Genomic DNA, 11,930 nt, shown 5'->3' on the forward strand with positions numbered 1-11,930 from the left:
ATGAGCATAAGGGTTTTTTCAAACTTGTTTTGTTGAAGGGAAGCTTTTTTCCAAATTTGTTTTGTTTGTCTTTTTAACTTTTTTTTCCCTCCCCCCCTTCCTCTTTTGTGTTTTTTCCTTCTTTTAGGTTGCTTGGGTCACAAGATCAGGGAAAACAGATCTGGCTGAACCGATTGCTGTACGTCCCACAAGTGAAACAGGTAGATCTCTTTCCATGCAGTTTGGCTGTAAAGAAACCCGTTTCAAGTATATAGCTGATAGACAAGAGTCCCCTTTCAATAGTGGAAACCTGTTTTTTAGAATGTTTTCTGTAATTCCTTAGCAAAGGTTCCTAAATTTGTTTCTGCTTACAGCAAGTGGCACAACACTCTACATTCCCTTAAGTGGATTCTTCTAGGCAATGTACACTCAATTGTACACACCAAATGTACGCTCTAGAATTTTTTCCATTAATATCCTGAAGACTGACTGAAAAACACATTTGTTTTTTTCATATTATTTGCAAGGAAATTTATTCATCTCATAAATTCACTTCAGTTTTGTCTGTACTTTGACTATAGCTGTGAAACTAGCTTTTACTTAAATTTCCTCTGAGCAATTTAAATGTTTTTAAGACCTAAGGCTGCATGAGTTGTTAACTGAACCAGGTATAGCATCCTGAAATCTCAAGGCCAGTGAATTTCTGTTTGTTAACCTAGATTTTATTTACATGCTCTAAGCAAGTGACTCAAACATAGTGTCATTAGATAATAAGCTTTGGATTGTACTTTGGCCAGGAGCAAGCAGGCTATTTTGCAGAGACCCAGGATGAAGTGAAAGTACTCTTTTTCACTGCAAATACCATATGTTAAGACAAAAAAAAAAGTGTTTTAAAGAAAATTAAACATAAAAGCATAGTTCTCACAACAGAGAATGTTAAGCTTATATGCAGCAAAAAGAGAGATTTGGCATGAACTGGCTGTATTGTGCAGAGACCCAAAGTTGCTTTCTTTTTACAGTCATGTATCCTGCCTATGCAAAGTGGGTGCAGTCACACAGGGATCTTCCTATCAAGCTTAATCAGTGGTGCAATGTTGTGGTATGTCTGTAAACCATTTCTGAGTAACTTTTATCATAAATGCAGTGTAGGTCAAGTATTCCAAGGGAACATGGCATGGTGATACTGATCACAGCATATATTTTTTGGCAGAAAGTATGAATATGTGAAACCTAATGCTTATGTTAGTTGGTTCTCACACTGTTTTTAATAAAACATTAACTTTATCAAGGTATATTGTTGATTATCTTAAGTAGAAATCAGTGAATAGTTGACACTTTATCCAGATTCTGATACTTCTTTGTAAATATTATTTTTACCATAATTATTTTTACCATAATTTGGTGTTAAACATGGTGTTCAGTATTTTCATTTCCCCCCTGCAGCGCTGGGAGTTCAAACATCCCCAGCCTTTCCTTCGCACTCGTGAGTTCCTTTGGCAAGAGGGTCACACAGCGTTTGCAACGTATGAAGAGGCAGCAGAGGAGGTAAAAAGCAAACGTGCTGGTGGTTTTGCCTTCAGAAAGTTACCTTATTCCATAGCAACACAAACAAATCTTTTTACTAGGACCTTGTGGAAATCTGTCTCCTTTTCTTTAGGAGCTCTCATTAAAAATGCCAAGTGTGCTAGAAACCATTTTGTTCTCAGATGTAACCAATGTGTGAGGCTTTAGTCTCTTCAAACAATATGGGGAGTTAGAAGAGTGTGACATATATAAAGAATATGTAAATGCTGGCATATAAAATATTTCATAATTCAGCAAATGCAAAAACCTGAGTAATTCTTAAGACAATATCTTCATTATAGGTGATGCAGATACTTGATCTGTATGCTCAAGTGTACGAAGATCTCCTAGCAATACCTGTTGTGAAAGGAAGGAAGACGGAGAAGGAGAAATTTGCTGGGGGCGATTATACAACCACCGTAGAGGCATTTATATCTGCCAGTGGAAGAGCTATCCAGGTATTTACCTATTAGAAGATCTTTTTTTTTTTTTTTTTTTTTTTTCAGTAACCAGAGCAAGATGAAAGCCTTCAACGGGAGCTTGATAGACTTAACTTTCCATTGAGTAGACTCTTCTGTGTGCAACTATTGCAGGGAGCAACGTCACATCATCTAGGGCAGAATTTCTCAAAGATGTTTGAAATCGTATTTGAAGATCCCAAGAAACCGGGAGAAAAACAGTTTGCTTATCAGAATTCCTGGGGCATTACAACTCGAACTATTGGTGTAATGACAATGATTCATGGAGATAACATGGGATTGGTGCTCCCACCTCGAGTAGCCTGTGTTCAGGTGTGTAAAAATGTCATAAACTACCATTTTGTTTCCTTCCCAGTCTTAGAATTCATGAGCATTTATTATTTGGCATCTGGAAGACTTAACATAGGATAGTAGCTCTCTAACTAGAGTGTGCTGTATAAAATAAATACAGATCATTAGTGTCCTTGCAGCGAGCAAGCTCCCTTTAATTCACAATCCATTTAAAATCATATAACCTATATTATTTGGATGAAAAGGGAAGTGTATCCATTGCTTCTGGCAACTTGAAAGAAATTACTGGGATATGAGGCAGCAGTATTAGTTCTAAGTTTTTATAATAACTAGGAGTTTTTTTTTTTTTTTTTTTTATATATAACCTAAAGTACATGTCATGTTATATTGCAGGTTGTAATTATCCCCTGTGGCATCACAAATTCCCTTTCTGAAGAAGACAAAGAGGCTTTACTGAAGAAATGTAATGAGTATCGGAATAGGCTGCTGAGTGCTGCTGTCCGTGTACGGGCTGATTTAAGAGACAACTATTCACCTGGTTGGAAGTTCAACCACTGGGAACTTAAGGTAAGTTTCTTTCCAGGAGGTGTTTTTTGAAGCCTGTATGTGGGGAGTATGCATGAGGCATATGATTCCCTGTGTTTTGAAGGCAAATATTTTCTCTAAATGAAGAATTTCTGCCTTATTGGTGAAAATGAAATGAAAAAAAAGATGTTTTCTGAGACTTGCTCTATTTGCAAGGATTTGTATGTCATTACTGATTTTTGAGCTTCCAAGTCTCTACTTCATACACCCAGAAAATGAAATGAATTGTACCAATTACTTGCATGTTTAAAAATTTGTACTCTACTGAAGTGTCTCCAGGGTCACAAGAGTGCCTTCTTTGCACACTGTAGAACAGAAAAGATAAACCTGTACAACATCAGCAAAGAAAGGAACAGATTTTATTTTTATTTCGTTTTTTTTTTTCAAAATTCCCTATGTACAGTAGTTGAAAGGAATAGTTCTGCTTCATGAAATATGAGGCTTTTGTAAAACAAAAATCGTGATCAGAATGAAACAATGTAATTAGAGACTGAATAATGTATTGGGTGATTTTATGGGATCCTTTTTTTGTTTTTGTTCTGAATTTTAAATTACTTCAATATGTTAATCTTCAATGTAAGATGATAAAAGCTTCCTGAGTTGTTGAAAAATCCTATTATGTCCAAGTTCTCTTGCCTTTATGTAACCTTTTTTTTTTTTTTTTTAAGTGGAGCTCTAATACCATGAATCCATGTTGGGAGACTTATAAAATAAAATTAGGTTTATCAAGAAGGCACAGCGTGGGGCAAACGATGTTTTTTATAAAATGTGTCCGGTGTAATGTGTAAACTTCATTTTCAGGCTAATTGCAGGCAAAGTGCACTCATTTTATGAGTACTGATAAGGAATTTCACAGGATAGAAAATACAAGGATACTGGAGTAAGAAGCACAAGAATGAACTGAAAAGTATTTTCTCTTATGTACTTTTCAGCTTAGCAGATTTCTGATGTTTTCTCCAATAATATCAAAGTCATTTGCACTTGCTTTATAATGTCTGGTACTAGTTCTATTGTTCTTTCTTGATGTGTCTTTGTGTGTGACCATTAGGCATCCTTTTGTCACTGGAAAGTAGTATTACAATTAGAAATACTAGATACATTCTACCAAGTTTTAATTATGGATACAGGGGTTTTTTTTGATATGTAAAATAGAATGTTTGGTTTAAATTGCTTATTACTAACAGTTCTGAAAAGCTTTTTGTGTAGCTTTGCAGTTGGAGTAGATATTTCATGCTTCAGACATTTTACTCTATTTATCTTTTTAGCATAAATAAGGGGGTAGTATAGGTAATTATTTGGAAGTTGTGAACATGAAGAGATTTCAGAGCACAGAATGTTTTATAAAGCTTGGGAAAATCTTTGATTCTCCTGTTCACTTGTTGAATACTGTAGAATGTTTCTAGGTTTTTAGCTTACTGATTAGATTGCCCTTGGGAAAAGAAAAAACAAAACAAAACAAAAACCAACCAACCAACAAACAAAAAAATCACCCACCAAAATGAATTTGTACTTACTATCTTAATTTCCCATCCAAGAATGTGTACAGCTTGGGACAGCAGGATATAGAGAAAGTAAGTTAAACTCAGTAGACTCTTAAACTGACTAGTAAAATGGAAACTTTTTGTCTGGTAGTATATGGGAAATGAGAAATTACATGGCTCTTACCACCAGAGTTTATGACAGATAGAAGCTGTACAGAAGTAAAACAACTGCTTGTAGTCAAAGATTCTGTGCAATTAATGTCAACTTTAGGGCTCTGTTTAACAGAACTCTTGCTATTTGTTGTTCTTACAGTTGAGAGTTTTCTGTGAGAAAATTTAAAAGTATTATTGAATGCACTAGAATATTAAACTGACTGTGGGAAGTCTTAATCATTCAGACTTGACAAATCTGACTTGCTCTTATTTGGTGCAAGTATTTTGAGTTGTCTTTAACTTGCATGTTGGCATAGATGTGGTCTCCAAGCTGGTGAAGCCACATTGCAACAAGGTAAAATGCACAAGTGAAGAGAGTGGATGTGGATGGGAAGGAGAGAAATGAATAAAAACAGTGGGATACATTCTGATATTATTCAAAGGAACTTAAATGTGTAAAGTGATTAAGATGGGGGGGGGGAGGAGGAAATGAACTCTTCTGAGAATGGTTTATTCATCATAACTTCTAACTTTTTTAAATGAAGGGTGTCCCAGTCAGAGTTGAAGTGGGACCACGAGACATGAAGAGCCAACAGTTTGTAGCTGTTAGAAGAGACACAGGACAGAAGCTGACCTTTTCTGAACATGAAGCAGAAGACAGACTGAAGCAGATTTTAGAGGAGATTCATACTAACCTTTACAACAGGTAAAATGAGAGGTACAGTAAATGGCTGTGCTAATCACAGGTGTGCTTTACCTGTCAGAAGAATTTCTCACTTTATTGGTTCATCTGTGGAGGAAGACAGGTCAGGCTCATCTTTCTGGTTGTGACATTTCATTTTTCTGCCTCTGAAGCTTGTTCACTTGCACTGATAGGAGTTTCCTGTTGTGCTCATGAAACAGAATGTTAAAGGTTATGAACCTATCTTTAAAAATAGTTCTGTGAAATCATGTGAAGTATTAATAAAAAAATACACTATAAATAGTTCTTGGGAAAATAAATACACAGGATTAATTCCTGAAAGATGCTTTTGGTAGGGAATTTTGAAAGATGCAAAGCTGCACAAGAAACTTCAGTAGCTGAATTTCTGTGTTCAGAAGAGTATTTTAAGACCCTATATCCCATTGACTTTCATAGAACTGTTTCCTTATGAGCAATCAAGTGCTTTTAGAACATTATTTGCACTTATTGCAAATATGCCAAAATCCCTTGTGTGATCAAGGTTACTTACAATCAGAATATTTTAATGTAGTTAAAAAGTGGCTTGCTTTTTAGATGTAAATTTTTCTTTTTTAATTGTTCTCAGTCTGTAGTACTTACCTGTTTCTGTCTAGAGCTGGTCAGTGTTGAGCTAATGTGTTAGTGTGAAATAATGTGGTGAAATATGCAGGAGCCTGGAGAGCACCCCATCGACAATTGATCAAATTTTTATCTTTCTGAGGGCAGAAGTGGTAGAAAGACATGACCCTGATTAGGAAGATCCAAATGAATATATAGCTTCTCTTGTACCTTTTTGTTTTGACTGACTCTGAAAACTCAGTTCATTTGCCCAGTGAGGTTATTTGCATAAATATGCCCTGACTTTTTTATTTCCCCTTCCCTTTTGTTAGAGCTTCTGAGGACCTAAAAAGTCATATGGTGGTGGCCAATACTATGGAGGATTTTCAAAAAGAGCTTGATTCAGGAAAGGTAAGGAAATATACTTCATTCTATCCTGGTAAGTGCCTCCACATGCTTTCTACCCCTTAAAAATAATCAGGGGCTAGAAATTTCAAAGGCTAAATATGAATACTGTTGTGGGCTCTATGGAGCTCTCACCTCACAGGCAGATGAAGCCTGTCCTTTAGAGCCCCACAAAACCAAATTAGCTTTCTCCAAATTTGTGATACATGTTGTTTTCTTTTGCTAAAATACCATATTTACTAAATACAGTGTTTCAAGTTACCACCGTTCCAAGTTTAGTTCTGTCCCAGAGGTGACAGAGTGTCCTGACATGACTTCCAAATGCTGCAGTTTGGTAATTTGCATTTAAAGTGTTACATTTTTTTGGGGAAGTGCTTTTCAGAGAGATTAATGTAAACATTTTATTCATATTAAGATAAACTCACTGTCATTATTCTAGTGCAAACAAGGAAAAACATCTGTCAGGTCTTGTAATAAGGTCCAAGTAAGAGTTTAAAGTACATGCTATTTACGTCACAGAAGTTTTACCTTTATGACCTGAGTAGAAGCCATTGGGTTCATTGAGAATTACTGCAAGTCAGAAACCACCTTGGGTTCATAGTAAGAGTAACCCATAATATGGATGACTGAGTTCTACTTGTCTAGAGATCTGTGAGAAATTTAAAGTCCTGGAAAAGTATTTGAAGTCTAGATGAGAGATTAAGTCTTCAGTAGAGAATTGAACTGCTGCTTTTTCAGAGATCCACTGACAAGTTCTTAACCCTGAAATTCTGTCACAAATCTCAGCTTGTGAATTTGTTTGTATTTAGATTAATGTCTGCAAGTAGTAGGATCCCCAGAATTCATCATTAAGGCTGTACATTTTATAAAGAGATATCAGGATTGGTGTTTTTTTGTGTAGCAGTTAGATCTACTCTGAAAATTTCAAAATTTCTGGTGGAAAATGTTTAGGTACCAAGAATTCATGGACTTTTCGTTAACTTCAGAAACAGTTTTAAGTTATTCTTGGTTAGGCTTAACCTTCCATCACAATGTGTTGCATTTCTATTGCACTTAAATTCAATGTATAACAAGTTTTAAAGGAATAATTATGGACTTCAGTGGAGGGACTGACTTTGCATGCTTAGGAACTTGAGGATATAAAGTTTTTAGATGTTCTGTGCATAGGTGTTGTAATAATAATACTGCCTCATTCTCATCTGCAAAACTAAACATACATATGAAACAGAATGTTCCCACATAGATTAGGGCTCTTCTTACCACTGGAAAGTATAACTTCCTTAGTGCTCTAAAGCACCTGATGATTCTGGTGGTAGGTCTAAAAAACCAAAAATCTTTAGTCTTTGTTGAGCATCTCTGCAGAGCCCAACTATTTGTTAAACTAGTATTCCTGCTCTCATGTATGTATAGTGGTCTCAGGATGTGCCCTCACCTATCTTTCACTTCTGGATTAAGTGAGCACTCTGAAACTGTACTCAACTGTCTTAAAGACAAAGAAACAGCTGAAGGAGTCATAATTTCTAAAAATATCTTAAGAGGTGCAATAAGCTTGTATGTAACAATAAACTGAAATAGTCAAGCTTATTCCAAGAGCAGGAATACTGTACTTGCACATGAATTATTATCCTTCAGTTTTGATGAAATGCTCTAGAACCCTTTCTCCTACTATAGAAATTCCAAACAATACCCTCTGCCTATGGACAGGGTAAAATGCCTGATCTTCAGTACCCAGCACTCGCTGTTGTGTACAGGTAGATTCTAGAGAGGGACGAGAGAATGAAACTGTTTGTATTATGTTTAGAACTCTGATGTAATCTCATTTATAACATAGTTAAACTTGGATATGTGAACAAATATTTGTACATTAGAAGTTGGATACTTGCACCATTTTGGTACTAGGTGAAGTTCATTAATATTCAGCCTGCCTGAACTGGGAAAAAGAAATATGTAATTTTGACTCTTTCTGCCTGTAGATGTAAGAGACAAAATTTTATAGCATGTTTATTCTGTAATTTCTTGAAACTAGCGCTGACTATTGTTTATGAAAAAAAAACTTATAAGCTGAAGTACTGCTGCTTATTCTTGTGCTGTTTTCCCCTTACTATAACTGCAGTGTAGGCTCTTTAAAAATGCACACTGCTTCTGTATTCTTTTAAGTTGCCTGCAACATTTAGTTGAAATTCTAAGAGTAATTTAACAGGTATTTAAACAGTTTCATTTAATTAACAGAAGATTAATGCAGGAACGGTAGAGCAGAGTGGTAATAGTTCCCTTTTGCAATTGCAAGAAAGTGAAGCCTCATAAAGGTGTGTTCAAGGAAAACAGAGAATTTTGCACTAAACATGTAAATTCAGTGAAAGAAAGCCACAAGCAAACCTTACAGTTAAGATAAAATCAAAGTGACCATGAAGGCTGAAGTTAGTAGCTGTTGCCCTCAGCTATTAGCATTACACAAGTGTTCAAATGTGTGTAAAGTGTCTTTTTAACAGTAACCCTACTTTTTAGTAGTAAACAGAATTTTCACTGTGAAAGTCCATTAAAAATGGAAAAAATAAAGCAGTGAATTTGAATATAAAACTTGGGAAAATAGATTTGCAACAATAGTTAAGAGCAGTACTGAGAAGAGTGTATGAGATGATAATTTCAACTTGACTTTTTCACATTTCTCCAGTTAAGCTAATGAAAGGAAACAGCAGGAAAATATACAGCACATCCCCCAGCCCCACAGAAAAATGTGCTGTCGCTGGTTTTGTTTTCTTAAAATATGTATGTCCTTGTCTTATTTGGAAAATATGAAAATTTGTAGTAATGGAATTAAAATGGAAACTTCACTGGGAAAGCACTGTCTTCTAGTATGCAAGGGTTTGTTCTGCAGTTTGAAAGTTTTAAACTTTCCTGAAAAACAGAGTATTTCAGGAGAAAACAGTATTTATACTTTCCATGGAAAGGAAGATATATTGGGTTAAAACAAATCAGCACTCTGACTTGAATTAAATCATAGAATCATTAAGGTTGGAAAAGACCTCTAAGATCATGAAGTCCAACCATCAACCCAACACTGCCATGACCACAAAACTGCAAACGCTGCTTTGGGTTTGTGTAGGTTTTTCCATGCTGTGCTATGGACGGATGACTCTGTGCTTATCTATTTCTCTGATGAGAAGAGCTATTTAAATTCAGTTGTAGCAATCAAACCTTTTTCCATATTGAGTGTACATGAGACCTTAAAGTTTAGGAATCTTCCAGAGATAAGAATGATTTTTTTAGATGTATAACTTTTTTTTTTTTTTTTTTTTTTTTCTCTCCTCCCCCCGGCTTCAGATTGTACAAATCCCTTTTTGTGGGGAAATTGAGTGTGAGGATTGGATCAAGAAGACCACTGCCAGGTAAAATATAACTTAACTAGAGAGTGTCTATCAAGATCAAAATATACATTTTGACTGAAAAAAAGGAATGTAAAATGCCTCTGGGTATAACCCTGTGCAGTCCTCACCCTTGACTCTTGCTCTCCTGCATAATTCAATATATTTACTCCCATAGTTCTCTAACTTTCCAACTAATTAGTGTACTTTTGAGATCTTATGTGTAACACACTTTACTGCATCTTTATTTTTAAATAAAAATACTTATTTATGAGTATGCTTTTATTTCAGGGATCAAGATCTCGAGCCTGGTGCCCCCTCCATGGGAGCAAAAAGCCTTTGCATACCTTTCCAGCCTCTCTGTGAACTACAGCGTGGGGCGAGATGTGTCTGCGGCAAAAACCCTGCCAAGTTTTACACCCTGTTTGGTCGTAGTTACTAAATTACTGGTGAAAGCACCTTCTCCTTTATCTGTGAATTGAACTTTTTTTATTATGACTGAAATAGCCCCCAAACGTAATTAGTTCTGCGACTTTTTAAATGATTCAAAAAAAACCCGAAGCCATAAACCATACCACCACCCCCCCCCCCAAATGTCAGTCTTAGGCTAGCAGTAATTCACAGACTTTTCTGTAAACATCTCTAATAATAAACATGTATTGTGAGCTGTAATATGCTTTGGTGGTTGTTTCTGTGTTGCTTAAAGGGGAAGATACCTATCCTTTGCTCATAGCTTTTTTTTCTGTTGTGGTGTATTTTCCTGTACATTGAGAAGACGTCTGAAAGATTGGAGAGAATATCATCAACACTCTACAGTGCAGTTCAGTGTGCCAACATAAAGTTTAGGGTTAAAATGTTTTAAACCTGCTTTCAAGTCTTCCAGTTTTCAGTACAGACTTGCTGTGAACTTGTTGGTGTGGTGAATAATACCCTTTTAGAAAACTCCCTCTTGAGCCGTGTGTTTCAAGGAGTATTTTCAGCCCATCATAAAAGAGGTTTGAAAGGTTATCCTCGATTAAATGCCACCTTATTAGCAAGATGCAGGTGAATGCTATTTCTTGCAGATATTTTGCAAACTTGTAAACTGGCATTTATGGCTGTCTCACAGTGATACTGTAGTGACTAATGCAAAGGCAATCTGAGGAGAGATATTTTGAGTGCTGAAGATTTTAGACTGTAGTCTTATCTAGAACATGTTTCATAAACCCCTTTTGTTTTTCTTATGCTTACTATGTGTTGCTTTAGCAGAGAAGGCTGAATGTTGCAGATTTATGAAGTATTTGAAAAAATAAAATTACTTCCACTCTGAGCACAGGATTGACTTTAAAAAAAAAAAAAAAAAAAGACAGCCTTTGCACAACTTTTGGATGACACATGCTTTAATGCCTTAGTTTTGTTCTCCTGTATGTTTGAAGGCTGTCTACATAAACTCCTTTCCCTGAAAAGAGCTGAGTGAAAACTTGGCTGTTAAAAAGTTGGACCAGTAAGATCCTCCCCAGACTCTTCCTGGGACAAAACTACATGGCTGCCTGTTTCCAAAACCCTAAATAGTCTAAAAGTCTTAAGCATACAGGAGAATTACAGTGATATTGCCACATCTTAACACTTCTTTTCAAAAGCATACAAAATGTTTGCTTTTGCCCAGGTTCCTGTGGTCAGCCTTCATAGTAAAAATTTTGTATATTAAATTTGAACCAATGACCTCTTTGGTTTAGGATCATGCACCTTGTGTTAATACCCCAGTTTTTTAAAAAAAAAAAAAAAGTGACAATTATTAAATTCAGATCATCTTACTCAGAGGGCTTGAGCACTTGGAAATTTTCTCTAATGTCCTTTGGCTGATGGTGTAGCCCTGAAAGACTTGCTTCAGTTACATCTTGAAATCACTTATCTCTCTAGATATTTTCTCTCTAAGTAGACAGTCTCGGGGTAGTAACGAGCAAGGGATCTGGGGAGTGATACATCAGTGCATGTGTTTGTCTTGTTCTCAGCTGACATAACAGAAGAGTGGCCGTGAGGTGCTGTCTCCAACACTAACTGGCATTATGCTTTGAGAAGGAGCACAAGGGGCAACACCAGAGTGATGTTTTGCCACCCTTGGGTGATGAGTAGCTAAGACTAGTCTTCAGAGGGGTTGCCTACTACTACATTGAAACATTCTACAACACTTTTTTTTAAAAAAAAAAAATGGTATGTGGAGGTGCAGACAAAGGAAAGGCAAAACTAAATGCAGTCTCTAATGCTGTTGTGCAACCTTATCAGTTTGAACAAACAGCCAACCTTCAGCCAGTTGACTGGATCAGATTCATGAGTAAACATGTTGACACTGTTCTTAGAAATGAGTTGCTCTCAA

General features: G+C 36.0%; 1 protein-coding gene across 1 annotated transcript in view; it reads left to right on the forward strand.

Annotated features, from left to right (window-relative positions):
* The window catches only part of EPRS (glutamyl-prolyl-tRNA synthetase), a 36,183-nt gene extending 25,934 nt beyond the window's left edge, over positions 1–10,249 (forward strand). The window contains exons 23-32 of the mRNA XM_008942314.1: positions 128–200; positions 999–1,078; positions 1,423–1,524; positions 1,845–2,000; positions 2,136–2,333; positions 2,706–2,879; positions 5,077–5,237; positions 6,143–6,221; positions 9,537–9,601; positions 9,869–10,249. Coding sequence (XP_008940562.1) covers positions 128–200; positions 999–1,078; positions 1,423–1,524; positions 1,845–2,000; positions 2,136–2,333; positions 2,706–2,879; positions 5,077–5,237; positions 6,143–6,221; positions 9,537–9,601; positions 9,869–10,019 — 1,239 coding nt within the window. The 3' untranslated portion in view covers positions 10,020–10,249. The remainder of the gene's footprint in view (positions 1–127; positions 201–998; positions 1,079–1,422; positions 1,525–1,844; positions 2,001–2,135; positions 2,334–2,705; positions 2,880–5,076; positions 5,238–6,142; positions 6,222–9,536; positions 9,602–9,868) is intronic.
* Positions 10,250–11,930: the final 1,681 nt, after the last annotated feature.

This window comes from Merops nubicus, unplaced genomic scaffold, assembly GCF_000691845.1.
Source record: "Merops nubicus isolate BGI_N331 unplaced genomic scaffold, ASM69184v1 scaffold21796, whole genome shotgun sequence".
NCBI lineage: Eukaryota > Metazoa > Chordata > Aves > Coraciiformes > Meropidae > Merops > Merops nubicus.